At 35.7% G+C, this 15,394-nt stretch overlaps 1 protein-coding gene across 1 annotated transcript; it reads right to left on the reverse strand.

The window, feature by feature from the left end:
* Positions 1-357: 357 nt before the first annotated feature.
* On the reverse strand, positions 358-7,711 carry TNFSF18 (TNF superfamily member 18). The gene is made up of 3 exons (XM_074220369.1): positions 7,506-7,711; positions 3,184-3,244; positions 358-2,456 (listed from the first exon to the last, which is right to left on the reverse strand). The coding sequence occupies exons 1-3, from the start codon at positions 7,656-7,658 to the stop codon at positions 2,107-2,109; spliced, it is 564 nt and encodes a 187-aa protein (XP_074076470.1). The 5' UTR covers positions 7,659-7,711; the 3' UTR covers positions 358-2,106.
* Positions 7,712-15,394: the final 7,683 nt, after the last annotated feature.

Genomic DNA, 15,394 nt, shown 5'->3' on the forward strand with positions numbered 1-15,394 from the left:
TACTGAATTTGTCTTTTCACAATCTGATTTACCAAGGTGACAAGGATGAATTTCATATTGCTTTCCTTTGCCTACAGGTGATGTTTACTTAGGTGTCAAAATTGTTAGTTAGCCATGGGAAGACCATAGGGGAAAAATGGCAACATAGAAGAAACCTGTCTAGGAAGAATGGAATGGATCAGTTGCAAACACTATCATAGTCAAAAGCAAGTGGAAATAATGTCAGAGTAGACCATCTCTGCTATATATCATGAAACCACACATGTGGAATTCTCAGACCTGGGTTCTCAAATTTGATAGATGGCTAGGAAGAAGGGTAGAATAAAATCATTTGAAGAAATCAGATAAAATCCAGTGGCCAATATGTGCTTTATTTGAGATTTACAAAGCATTCAGTTGATCTTAAAAAGAATGAATCACATATCAAAACACATATCAAAAAGCAGGATTAATAACCAGAAAACCTTCCCAACTTTCCATACTGATCAGTAGGTTTAGTGGATGAAAGAGATCCACACTTCAACTACAAACAGTCACCTCCTTAGTCACTGACTGGTCCAGGTTGGGTCCCGCGAGACTATCACACTCATCCCACAGGGAAGGGGATGGTGGGTCAAGGATAAAGATACATTTATGTGTAGAAAGCAGTCTTAACAAACATAACAGTAGTAAACATCACAACAATTCTATAAATAGACAAATTGAGCAATTATAATTTCCTGAGGAACTTTACAAATACAGAAAATAGTCACGCAGTGTCCAAGCCTTGAACCCAAGCTCTCTCCAGCATACAGATGAAAGGAAAGAGTCCCCTACATTTGTGCTTGATACAACTTTCTGGTATAGTCCATCTCCTTAACTTATCATGAGTAATATAAATATAAAAAATAAATGTCTATGTATACATGTGTAGTGTGCGTGTATAAGCTGTCTTAAAACATAGCTTTTTAATCACTGTAAACCCTGCAAGGCTGAAGGATGATAGCTACATGTTTGGCTCTTGTTTTATCAGAGCACAGAGGGAAGGGAACAAGGGCAAAACATCCTAGAATAGAACCAAAGTCCTTGCCTTGATCTAGAAGAGGGCCCTCCCCTACACAAAGATCTAAATGATAAACAAAGTGACTAATTGGACAGCGGACCTTGCAAAGCAGTCTTCACCAAGAAAGAGAAGACAGAGCATTGTAGCTTCATCAAAGGAAAGGTATCTCTAAGTGGTCGAATTTTTCCATTCCCCACCCAAGACAAGAGGGGATGAAGAAACTTTTTATATGCTCGCTCTCTCTCTAGACTATTAGAAGGCTAGAGAATGACAACAGGTGAAGAGACAGAAGCATGGTGGTGTGAAAACTCCTGATTGCTTTGCTCACATCATTTACATTTCCATTAGCTGTAGAATGATGAGAGAGCCCTGGCTGAAGAGCAGAAGCCATCCCTTCACCCCATGATTTCCTTTAAAGCTATGTGTCCTGAGAGTAAGGAAGTCAAGAATCACTAACTTCCTATATATAAAGTGCAGCTGGGTCAGCCTAACTTGGACATTTGTGATTTTGTCCCAAAGGCTTCCACCATGGTTAGCATGTGAATAACATTCTGTTCTGTCAAGGGACATTTCTTAGGTAGGATATAGTTTGGCAGTTTGTGTGGTCACCCTTTCAGGTTGACCTTACCATTTTTTATGAAAGGGAATGGAGTTATGTAAATAATAGATGGTTCCAAAAGCATGGAAATGGAGACAAGTTGCTTCATTAGACCTTTGGAATGACAGACCAATATTCCTTTGAATTCCTACTACCAAATCTAAGAAGACCGTGGAAAACGAAAACTCAGCTGTAGACTCCTCAAGGAGCCCCCCCTTTTTCCAACCACCCATATTCTAACACAACATCTATTCTTTTTCTACTAGCAGAGAAGTTCCCTGTCAGAGATCTATCCTTTCTGGGTCACATCTTCTTTGAATACAAAATACCAGTATATCAAAAGAAGTAAGGGGAAGAATATCATAACCCTGCATGAGACCTGTTTGTATTAATTTACACAGTCAGTCAAAGCATTAGTTCTGAAGCCCACTGTGTCTAGAGGGTGGAGGAAGTAAGGGTCAGGGTCCTAGGAGTTGTAGGAAACCATGTGCAAAATCCCCCAATAAGTCTCAGTGGAATCTTTCTCCATATGATCAAAATTGTTATCATTCAAGTCCAAACTTATTTCATCACCCTCATTGAACTGGTAGATTTCTAGGAGTTTGATGATGTTGTCTTCTGATTGTTTTTGATTTAGAACATGCTCTCCCTTCATCAGCCGAGTTGCAAAAGGAGCTTTATCCTTCATTTTTCTCTTCATTTCACCAAAAACTAAATAGAGGCCTTTTTGGAGGATCCTTAGTTTCTGATTTTCAGTTTCATTCATGCAAAGAGTGGATGTTTTAAGCCACCTCCAGGCATTTATCTTTAAGGGATCTTTTCAAAAGAGGAAAAAAAGTAAAAAAACAAAAACAAAATTATTTCCAAATTCTATTATTCTCTTAGACTAACTAATGAACATTAAGCATTGTTCAAACTGAAGAATGCTATGTAAATACAAGCTATTGTTTTTTATTGTTGGTTTATATTTTCTTCTGCTAGTTCAAACTATAACTCCATTTTTAAAATAAATAACAATTCATTAATTAACAATAAACAAAGGGTCCAAAATGAACAGGAGCTGTTTTTCTTCTTGTCTAAGAGACAAGTCTCTAAGTCTTACAGTCTATTTCTAATGTCTGAGAAGAACTTAAGGGATGGAGTAGGGAGAGAGGACTAGACAAATTTTAGTTAATTAACCTTCCTGAACTTCACCTTCCTCACATCTTTCACTGTAGTAGCCTCTGGTGGATTATTTTGCTGTTCCCCATATATGACATTCCAGTCTGGCTATCCCTGCTGAATAGACTACCCTTGTTCATTTCTGCCTCTGGACAATGGCATCATAATTTAGATCTGGAAGGGATTTTAGTGACCATCTAGCCCAACCCTCCCATTTTTATAAATAATTTTACTCATATAGTTATTGTGATAAAAGGTCTTATAATCCATGAAATAGTACTAGAACTAGATTTCTGAGTTTCCTCTATCTCCTCTAACATTCTCGATTCATGGATGGAGAGAATGAAGTAAAGGAAGTGACAACAATTTCTAAACTACTCACCAGCTTCCTGAATCTCAGGCTTTAAACTTGCTTGATTCCAACAAAGTTGTGGAGCCTGTGGCTGTGGGGGAAAAAAGAGAGAGAGAGAGAGAAAGAGAAATAGCCTAGGTTACCAGGGATAATAAAGTCAATCTAGGTGTTGAGTCATGGAAAGATTTATTTACACTAGTCAAATTTCTTTTCTGGACATTTAAAATTCTATACCACCCTCTAACCAGTCATAAGCAAATTCGGCTACAATCTTTGCACTGTACAGCAACCCCAAATTATGTCTTCCCCATCGCCTAAATGTACTCAGAAGGTGCCTTAATCTCGAAGATTGTATTAATCTCATACTTTAAAATGAGGGGAAAGTTGGATAGTATGCATAGCCAATAGGGCCCTTGGAATCAGGAAGACTTGAATTGGAATACTGCCTCAGATATTTATTAGCTGTCCGATCCTGGGCAAGTCGCTAAAACACTCAGCTGGCTTCCTTATGGGGATGATAATAATAATAATAGTGCCTATGTAATAAGACTGTTGTGAGGATCAAATTATATAAATATATATTTTACATATATCTATATGCATTATATATGTGTAATTACTATGTGGTTTGCAATGTATACATATGTATTTTTACATTTTTTACAAGATAAAATAGATTGATAAATGGATCTTATTGTTATTATTACATACGTATCTTATTATTATATACCAAAAGTAAGAAGAGTTCCCTTGTGACATTGGGAATTATCCAGTTTTGCTGGTCTTCAAGTGTCTCACTTTTGATAATACTTATAGAGGAGACTTCTTTTCAGGTATGAATTGAACTGGAAAGTCAGGTGGCACAGTAGACAGAACATGGACCCTGGAGTCAAGAAGACCTGAGTTAAATCCAACCTTAGACACTTACTAGCTATGTGACCCTGGACAGGTCACTTCACCCTGTTTACCTCAGTTTCCTCATGTGCAAAATGAACTAAAAAAAGGAAATGGCAGACCACTCCGGTATCTTTGGCAAGAAAACCCAATGGGATCACAAAGAGTTGTACATGACTGAAATGACTCAAATACAACAATAATGAGCTGAACTAGAACTGGTCCCTTTTCAGAGCCAATAAGTCTATGTTCCTCTATGGCTATATGGCTAATATTTGAGACATAAATTAAAGATTAAAATCCTTTAAAATATAATCCTTTGCTATTTTTTCTTCTGCCTTGATTGCTAAGTGGAAATACCTATAACTTCAAGCAATATTTCTATCTTCTTTCCAAGTTGACCTACCTATCATTTATTGCATAGACTTGTAGAAGTTGAATTGGCCAAGATTTTCTTTGGTAAGATGATGCAAGGGACAGGAATGTGATTTGGAATGATTGTTCTTGCATATTGCACCATGTGTGACACACATCTTTCACTATCGTATCCTCTGGTGGATTATTTTGCTGTTCCCCATATATGACATTCCAGTCTGGCTATCCCTGCTAAATAGACTACCCTTGTTCATTTCTGCCTCTGTAATGCTTCAAGCTGCCCTCAAGAATTTTTTCAAGTCCATCTCACATAAGAGCCTTTTTTTTGATCTCCCAAATTTTTCAGGGCCCCAAACCACTGCTGAGAATTAAGTCATTAAAAGCAAATATGATTTCATTTTTGAGTCTGTCTCCATTATCTGATATATAATATATATTTAATAAGTGAATCATTGGGTCAGAGATTTAGAAAGGACCTTTAAGACTTTCAAATCCAAACTTCATTTTCCAGATGAAGATTTTGAGGCATAGAGAAATAAAGTGACTTTCTTAATGTCACACAATTAATGTGTCCAAGGTGAGATTTTAATCCTGTTTCTCCTGACTTCATACCCATTCCTCTAGCTACTATTCCATGTTGTCTTTAAAGATGAATTTGGCTACATTAATTCCATATTAGAGGTCAGAGAGGCAGTCTCTTGACTGTTTCCTTATTATTTTCAATTGTCTCAAGTTCACTTCCTTGATCAAAACCTAGTTGCTCTCCAAGGTCCCTTACAAATTGAAAATGCTGTAATGCTATGATCCATTCAGAAGAATATAACAGCTTATGTTTACCTATCATGTGATGACTTACAATATGCTTTCTTCACAATGATCCTTTTATTCAGACAACTCATTTATCATTATCTCCATTTTACAATCAAGTAAACCTGAATTCATTAGAATTAAAGTAACTCTTCTATGATCATATAACTTGTAAATAGTATACTGCCTTTCCAAAATAATACCAGCAAATATTATATCACAGTTTAAGGCTTGCACAGCACTTTGCATAAATATCATTTGATACTTCTAACAGTTTTGTGATTTAGGCACTGTTGGTGGTCTTATCTCCATTTTATAGATAAGGAAACTGAATCTCAGAGAGGCTGTATATATTTCACTCAGTGTCATATATAAAAGGTAGAATTTGAGCCCAAGTTTTTCCAGCTCCAGATCCAGCATTCTTTCCTTTACATAATTTTGCCTATCAAATGTGGTAGCAATGCATTCATTCTGGAGACAAAGAACATAGGCTCAAATCTTAGCTCTGCTACTTACTATCTATGTAACCTTGAATAAATCACTTTACTGTCTGCTGCTTCAGTTTCTTAATTTTTAAAATGAGGGACTCAGACTAAATGACCTCTAGTGCCTTCCTTCTATAAAGATTCCTTGCAACAATCCAACTATTAAATTTATAAGATTAGTCCTTAATTCAGGAACAATTAAAAGTGAATATTACAAAATTACAAAGTATAAGTTCAACTCCAAAAAAAAAAAAAAACCCAGACAAGACACCTTCCCTTACCTCTTTGCAGAGGTTGGAGACCCATGAATATGAAATACTGATTACATTTTCAGATTTTTTTAATATAAGGATTGATTTTGCTGAGTTTATTTTCTTCCTTTATGCCTTGAAAAATTATTTGTTATATTGTTTGGTTGGGGAAGGGACAGAAATTTAAGCTGTGCAAATATAAAAAAATCAATAAAAGTTGTTTTAAAAAAACGTAATTCCTTGATGACCAAATTCACTCCAGAATATCCCTGAATTTCCTGCTTTTTAAATGTACTGAACTGTGTCCTTTCCATTCATGGCAGGCACTATCAAAAATAAGAAGATCCAACCAACCAAGCTATGTCTTAAAACAACTTTCACTTTCTACTTGATGTCATGAGGTCAATGAATATAATCCTCAGGACAGACTGAACAACAAACAACACCATTCCCAGGGTAAAAAACTTCATCTTCTAAGAATCTAGTCTGAGCAGCTAGCCAATCATTCATTTGGGTAAGTAACATGATACCAAGCATTATAATTAAGTCATTTATACTTCCTTCCTCCTCTCCTATGAAGCTTTCCCTGACTTCCCTACCCTGAAGTGATCTTTCTCACATTTTAATTCTGATAACATTCCCTGACTGTTCTATTTAAATATTAGATGACACTGAGCTTAAACCTGAGATAGGAACTCAGTCTAGTTGATCTCCTTACCCTTTATTTTACAAATGCAGAAACTGAGACCCTGAGAGGTTTGGTGGCTTTTTCTAAGAGCATATAACTAGTGGCAAAATCAACTAAAACCCAGGTCCTGTGACTCCCACTCCCAGGGATTTTTCCATTTATTTGTCAACTGTTAGGTATCCTTTCATATCAATGTCATCAATCTCACCGATTCATTGATTTGCCCATTCATGCAATAAACTATTAAGTACCTACTCTCCATAGCTCTATTTATAAATTAATAGATTTCTCTGAAAGGGCAGGCATATATTTTTTGTTTAATCCTAAAGTACCAGAAAAATGCCTTTACATAGTGATGCACCAACCATACCTGTCATTTTTCCAGGTCAGAACTCCAAATTTATCAGTCCACAAATATCTTTTCCAAATCTGATTTCACCCAGTGAACACTAAACTACCCTATGACTCCTAGGAATGAATGATGCCAACATTTCTTCCTGCTGAGAAATGATTAAATGAGGAAGTGGTCAATGGAGCAGCTAACTAGGCAGACTTAAACTGCATCTCTTTCAACAGTTCCCCAAATGTGGAGAGAATTTGACAGTAATTATTTTATGAAACTTGCATTGATAGGAACTCAAAGCCCATAGTAATCATTTTTGACAACTATGTGCCATAGTAAGAGAAGAATTGGATTTTGTTTCATTTTTCTTTAACTCACAAATTTCATTTTATCTCTTTACAATGCTAAAAATACTAAGAATAAGTAAGATGATGATAATAATAATAACAATCGATAGCAGCAACCACTATAACAATGACAATAGAAATTATGTTTTTTTATCTTCTTACCTTTAAAGAGAGATTATAATACACTAGGAAAGCAGAGGTTGCTAATATCAGGACACTTGGGAGGATGGCCCAGAGCTTCTTGAAAGGCTTCACTGAGTCTTGGGGTTCCATGCCACTCTCTAAGAGGTTGAGTGAATTCTCCACCTGTATCATTCTCAACTACTGTGAAGAAGATAACCTGTGGCAAAGAGATTTTACAGTGATTGGTGAATCCTCCCAGTCTGAGGACTTAGTCCTAGGATTGCACTGGCTTTTGTAGTATTATGGAAATTACATGGTGGGAGTAGAGGCGGGGCTTTCACTGTCAGTTGGAAAATGATACAAAACCATCTGTGAAACTTTTAAGGAGCTGACTCTCATTTGGCCATCAGCCATGAGTCGGAAGGCGGTTTGCAGTCAGCCAAGACAAACACTACAGAAGGGAACACACGGGCACAGGCACGCGTGTATACGCACACACATACAAGCACACACACACAAGCACACACACACACACGCACACACACACAACACACACACACACACACACACACACACACACTCACTCACTCACTCACACTACCAGAAGGGAAGTTCAATCAAGTGAAGAAAATCTCTTTGGAAGGAAGTGCTCTTGAGCTTGGAGCCTGTGAGCTTAGAACCTCTCAATCATGTTCAGATGGCTGGTTAAGAAGAAATCATTATTGAAATTAATAGTCATTCCTTGCTCCAGACATTACATACACTTCTGGGGAATTTTTTTGGTAAAAAAAAAAATATCTATTGGTAAATATCTATTTGGTAAAAAAAAAAAGAAAAGAAATCACAGTAGCTCAGTGGTCTCTAAAGAACAATATTAATATTAATTAATGAATAATCAATATAAATAATTCATTAAGCTTACTTTTCTTATTTTTCCCAGACTCCTAAATTCAGGTTCAAGTGGTAGTAGTGATGCAGAGAAACAAATCAGTGGCTACAGAAGAGTCAGTCAAAAATCAGTCTACTATTTATTATGTGCTTCTATATGCTTCAAACATTTATTAAGCACCTACTATGTCCCACACACTGCATATGTGTTAGCAAAGATGTCCAAGGCTAGCGCATCATGAGCATTTGTGTAACTTTCTAGGATCCTATGCCCCCCAAAATTTCTGAGAGCTGGATTTGTATATCCTTCCCAAAATCAAAAAGATGAAGCTAAAGATTATTCAATCAAATTAAGGTTTTTAATTTAGGAAATTATCAAATTTAGGAAAGAATATTTGTCTAAATATTCTTCAGTCCTAGAAATGAATGTGGACCCTAGGGGTTTTGACCTGGCACCAAAACTAAAGAAACCTAATCTTCAACAGATCTCCTCAAGACCTTGGGATTATTTTTTTCCCTTTCTGTAAAAGACAGAGATTTTACAAAATTTATACAACTATTTATTATTTTTAATAAATTACCTACTATCACTCCCATATGCATGAATCACACATAGGAATAAAGTTTGCTTTGTTCTAATTAAATCAAATCAATAGATATTTTTGAGCATGTTTTGTGTTCTTAGCTCATTGTATTAGGAACTGGTTGTATATTATTACAAGGTTTTCCTCTATGAGAACAGGTAGCTCTGCTATTGTTGCAAGCCCCAAGGGGTAAGAGATAACCATCTCACAAAGAGACATATGCATCTCCTGTGGCAATGAGTGTATTCAAGCTTTATAAATTCTTTGTACATATATCTTATTCCTCCTATTTGAGATGACAGCTAAAAAGGAAATAATTTTAAAGTACTTTCAGGAATAGTGCTAAATTAATTCAAGGTATATTTTTCCTTCTTAGCAATCTATAAGAATTTGGCTGATATCTCAGGGTCTTTTTGTCTTGTGAGAAATTATGACCTATTTCCCTAACTCACATACCATCTCTTACCTGGGAACAAAGTTTTCCCCAAAGTTGCTAATCATCTATCCCTTCCCAAATCTGTTCTTTCTCCTTCCCCTATTCTCCTTTTCCAGACCTGTAGGCATTTTCCCAGGTGATTCAAATGACAAGCTGTTAAAAATCTTAATATATTAACTCCTCTTGCCAATAATCAAGGTGAATCTAAAAATAAGCCTTCCTACACAGTCTGATTAAATGATGAGGAAATTTGTTGGTTGTTTATGCAGAGGGAAGTTAGCCTTTGACATTTAGAAGGTGGGGAAAAACATGCAAGCCCCAAGAGGATCACATTCCAGAGTAAATTTCCATGACATAGCTCTCCAAAATTGGAGTATCAATTTGAAGCTAGTAAAAATATGAAGGTCACATACTTTTGAACAATTCCTGAGATTCCCTAGCAATGAGTAATATAAGGTACATTTTACACCTGGTTATCAAAGTTGCACCTGCCAATATCACAGGGAATAGGAATTAGAATTCCCAAAGGGACCTTAGAGATTTTTGAATCTCATTCCCTTCGTTTTATAAATGAGGATTCTGAGGTATACAAAATGGCTATTCAAGTCTATCAATTACAACTGACTTTTGTGACCCTATTTGGGGTGTTCTTGGCAAAGATACTGCCATTTCCTTCTCCAATACTTTTAACAGATGAGGAAACTGAGGCAAACAGGATTAATTGACTTGTCCAGGTTCACACAACTAGTTTGTAATTTTTTTCTTGTAACAAATATAGAGGCAGATTTTTTTCCCAAATCATAGATTTTTTTTAGACCATTGGGGTTAAGTGACTTACCCAGGATCACACAGTTAGTGTTCAAGGATCTGATTTGAATTCAAGACTGTGTTATCTGATTTGATCTTCATAGCAATCCTGTGAAGTAGCTGCAGTTATTATCCTCATTTTATAGACGAGTAAAATGAAGCCCAGAGGTGAAGTGACTTTCCCTAGTTTCATAGCTAGTTTCTAAGGCAGGATTTGAATTCTGATTCTTCCAAGTTCAAATCTTATCATCTCCCCATTGTGCCACCTAGCTGTTTCACACCCCAAATCTTTAATAGCCTTACACTGTCTGCCTTTATTAAGCTCAGCCATTCAAAAACCCATTGGAAAAGACCCTGATATTGAGAAAGATTGAAAACCAAAGGAAAAGGCATGGAAGAGGATGATAAGGATAAATAGTATCAGGCAAGTAACAAATATGAGTTTGGATAAACTTCAAAAGATAGTGGAAGACAGAAGGGCCAGGAGAATTTATGGTCCATGACATCATGAAGATTTGAACATGATTGGACATCTTTGCCATTCAAAAACCTCCATGATATGGCCAAAGCCTACCTTTTTAGTCTCAATCTCCCACTAGTCTTATGTTTATGCTCTACAAACCCTCTTCTCTAGACAAACTGAATTATTTCCTGTTTGGGGGGATATAAAACATACTTTCAACTCCAAAATTTTATTCTTGCTTTTTACCATGTCTGAAATATCCCTCTTTTTTCTGCCTTCCACTTTTCTTATTCTACTTTTCAAAAATTGGTCTAACCTTCAGAACCTATGCTCTTAAAATCCATGTCCTTAATGAAATCTTCTGATTACCTCTCAGTATGAAATCAGTGGCCCAGAACAACAACTCTGGGGTTTTGGTCCATAATCCTTGTGGGTTCCTCATGGTCTAGTCTTCAAGTCCCAGGATACCTCATCATGGAGAGGCATCAAATCTGTCAGTACTCCAGGGTCAAAGTATCACTAGCTTAGAGTTGGGAAGGTTATAGAGCTCATCTAATCCAACTTTCTCTTTTACACTTAAGAAAAGTGAGTCCCCAAAAAAAGTTATATAATCAATCCAAGACTGCTAGAGGAAGAAAGGAAACAAACATTTATCAAGCATCTAATAAGTCCTTTACAAATATTCTCTCAGGTTGGTGCTAGTATTAATTTCATTTTACAATCAAGAAAACCAAGGCTGAGAGATGTGAAATGACTTGTCCAGCATCACAGAGCTAGTAACTATCTAGGAGTCAGAAAATCTTGAGTTCAAATCAGATCCTTGACCACTAACTGTGTGATCCTGGGTAAGTCACTTAACCCCAGTTACCTAAAAAAAGTCTATAATTTGGAAAAAAATCTGCCTCTATATTATCTAACAACTCAAGTCATTACCTTGCCTTTCAAATGATGTTTTAAATACGCTTAAAATATATGTAGCTAGGTGGTATAGTAGATAAAGCATCAGCCTCTAAAAGGCACAGTCAAATCTGACCTCAGACACCTTGACAAATCATTTAATCCTGTTCACCTTAGTTTCCTCAACTTTAAAATGAACTGGAGAAGAGACTAGAAAGCCACTCAATATCTTTGCTGAAAAAACCCTAAATGGGGGTCAACAAAGAGTAGAGCATGACTTAAAACACTTGGCAATAACAACAAAAGATTAATAACTTGATTCTTTCATTTAATTGCCATAAGTGAGAATTCAAAAGGTAGTGAAGTATTGCCACTTTTGTCATTTTCTTTGAACTAGTTTATATGAAAGTGACTACAACATGCAAGAACAAAAAGGGCATGAAAATTGTTTCTGTAATGAACAGGAGATTTTAGCTAGAATTTTAATAATTTAATAGAAATTCTGTGCTGTTAGCAAAGGCAAGTTTGTAGTGAATTTTATGACCAGTTTTGAAAAACAAGTTGCAGAAGAGACTCATCCCAATAGGAAGTGGGAATTCTGAGTGTAGCAGAAAAATGACAATAGATCACTTTTGCAATTCAATTGGTCACTCAGCAAGCACTTAGGACCAGGATTTTCAACAGGCCCAGTTCTTCTAGTGTTAAGGGATTATTACATTTCAGGAACTATGCTATACCTGAAAATCAAAAGAAAAGCAAACACAAGGCTCTGCCCTTAAAAATCTCACTTTCTTTCTTTTTCAACATTTTATTGATATTTATTTTATTTTATTTTTCCAACTATGTGTTAGTTCATCATATGTTCATCCACTTGGATATTTACATTACACATTTTTCTACCATTCTCCTTTCCCACTCTACTCTCCTCAGCAGTGAACAGACTAGTAGTAAAAATTGTACACGTATATTTTTGTTTAACATGTTTACATAGTAATCATTTTGTATTTGAGGAATTAGGACTAAGGGAAAAGAAAAGAAAGAAAACCATGAGATAGGAAGGAAAAGCATAAGAGAAAGTTTTAAAAAGTGAACATAGTATCCATTCAGATTCTGTGTTTGGGTTTTTTTTTCCCCCTTTGGATGTAGATAGTGTTGTCCATAACAGCTCTCCTAAGGTTAAGATCTCATTTTCTAATGAGGAAGATAATATGTAAATAACTCATCTGTGAAATAGGAGTAAATATACTTATGAGTTGTTGTGAGTCTCGGATGCACAGTGCTCTACAAACCTTGAAATACATAAATACTGGCTAATATTTTTATGTGCTCTGCTCAATTGCTAGTTAGACAAGCATCTCAGGCCTATGTATGTGACTTAAGGAGAATCCCTAAAAGTCTGTATTCACTCTTTCAGACAATGATGTACAGTTCAAGTGTCAATCCAAATCGTTTGAACCTCAAATCTGATCAAGGAGCAGATTAGACTAGACCAGAGTCAAGTGAGGTATATTCCTGTATATTTTTTCCTAATCATTTTTATTGAACATTAAATATTTATCATAAGCACAATTTTGAACAAAACTCACAAAAGCTGTACAAATATTAGTTTACAATTTAGGCTCATGTTGATTTTAATTATTAAGATTTCATAACCTGTACGGGAATTTTAATTGCATCACAGTTGACAAATCCAATAACTTTCCTTCCTTAGAAATCAAATAAAGTAAAAAGAAAAAATGCTACAACTTGAATCTCCCAGGATTTTCTGAATAAAAACAAAGCAGGGGAAGTGACTCAGACTTTCATCCAAGTTATTAAAGAATCAAGCAACAATTCAGTTCAGTAAATATTTTTGAGAGCCTAGAACTGTCAAAGTGCCACACGAGTATATGCAATAATTAATAGGAAAGACAGAGTTCCTTCTTTCTAGGACTTTATCGCTAATAGGACAAATAATCAAACTACAAGACAGAATATGTAAATACCACTGCAGTTGGCTAAAGTTCTCCTACTGAGGATTGCCTCATTGAGTCATTCATTATGGTGAGTCACGGGACCCACAATGAGAGAATCCTAGATCTTGGAAACAGTAAAAACAATAAAAGTAAAAAGTATGACAAAGGATTTGTCACGAGCAATATAAACATTTACATTAGGGTCCTATCTATAAAATAACTGGCGATTCCAGGGTTGAATATTCAGAGATGAAAAGGATACAAGTTTTAGATGTAGATGATAGTATTTTCAAGTCTGAGTTTTGCCAGTGTTTGACTGACATTCTGAACAAATCAGCATGTTCTTTTCATACATGGATTTCCTTCCCTGTGAAAGGGGGAGAGAGTGAGAATGAGAAATGAGAATGAGAAAGAATGAGAAAGAATCACAGAATAGTAAAAGTGGAAGGGATCTCAATAGTCATTTAGCCCAACCACATTAAAGACCATAAGGCATTACACATCATTTAGTTTATTATTGTTATTGCTGGCAATAACAACAATCATATCTAAATAATAGAAAATAAGTAAATGATTGAGAAGAAACATATTGTAGTAAATAATGAAGTCACCTCAGAGGAACCAAGTTCAAATCATACTTCTGACAACATAGGGACCAGTTGTATGTGACCCTGGCCAAATTTCAACTCCTCAGTGACATCAGACAATTCTAACATTACAAGTTTTAAAGAAGGTGACAGTCTGCATTGGTAGAGTTTTCTCATCCAGGAGTGCCAATGAAGTCACAGGTCTGAACCCTACCCCTAATTAAAAGGTTAATAAATTAAACCACTTTTTTCCTGTTATTCTGTTTAAATCTGTCAATCTGCACATTTCATTGTTTTTGATTTTATTACTGTCCCTGAAGAATTTTGGAATTGATTGTATAACATGGAAGACACTGGCATGGGCCAACCCAGCATAGTATTACCTTTTTCAGAGAAGTTGCTGCACTGGATGAGCAAAGAAGGATGAAATAACTGAAAGGAAATGTGAGATGCACAAATTTAGAGAATTTACCCCAAATGTTCATAAGACTACTTGTACCCTACCTGTTATATTCTGAGATTGTATTGGTCTGATCAGTCAACAGTGGGACACCTGTAACCTGACTCTAACATAGTGATGCCATTTTAGTTCTCTTCAAACCACTTCTGATACTTAAGTTTTTATTCATGGAAAAGAGTAATTTCTTTATGATCTCTAGAGAGGAAGTTCAAAATGAGCTGTGGCAGGAGACAGAGGCAAGAAGGCAATAGAATCTGGGAAATTGGAACTGTAGAGTGTGAGGTTAAAGATGAGATTAGGAACAGACTGGAGCCTAGGAATCATTCTGAATCTGAGTCATAGAGCTCCATTTTCCTTCAAAGTTCTCTATGATCTTCAGACTTGAACTCCTCAGTACATCTATGAATATAGGTTATGGTATAGCAAAGTCCCACCTTTCAATCATAAATTTCAGATAAAGCAATGAAAAGGGGGGTTTTCCTATACCAATGATAATCTATGTGCATGTCCTGTTCCTGTTGACTTCTCTGGGTAGTCATTACCAAATTAGATAATAAATGCATTTATTTACATATATATGCACATGTAGTATTTTGCAAGCATTGAAGTATTAGATAATCATTAGTTTCTACTGTTCTTTCCAAAGGAAAAAATTTATTTTAAAAAGTTTCTACCTTCAAGAGTTTGCAATCTACTTAATGTTTACCACGTTGATGATTTGTCATAGGATTTGTCATGGACAAAGCTCAAGGTACAATCTAAGAACTGATCCTCATTCTCAAATTGTAGCCATATACCCTTTACATATACCATATTTCTCCTGCCAAATTTCAAAAAACAGAACTCAATAT

This window comes from Macrotis lagotis, chromosome 2 (assembly GCF_037893015.1).
Source record: "Macrotis lagotis isolate mMagLag1 chromosome 2, bilby.v1.9.chrom.fasta, whole genome shotgun sequence".
Lineage (NCBI taxonomy): Eukaryota > Metazoa > Chordata > Mammalia > Peramelemorphia > Peramelidae > Macrotis > Macrotis lagotis.

Coding starts and splice junctions, on each gene's coding strand:
- TNFSF18 (XM_074220369.1), bottom strand. CDS start 7,658: ATGATACAGGTGGAGAATTCACTCAACCTCTTAGAGAGTGGCATGGAA. Junction 3,245..7,505: donor ATTATAATCTCTCTTTAAAG/GTAAGAAGATAA, acceptor TTTCCCCCACAG/CCACAGGCTCCACAACTTTG. Junction 2,457..3,183: donor GCCTGAGATTCAGGAAGCTG/GTGAGTAGTTTA, acceptor TCTTTTGAAAAG/ATCCCTTAAAGATAAATGCC.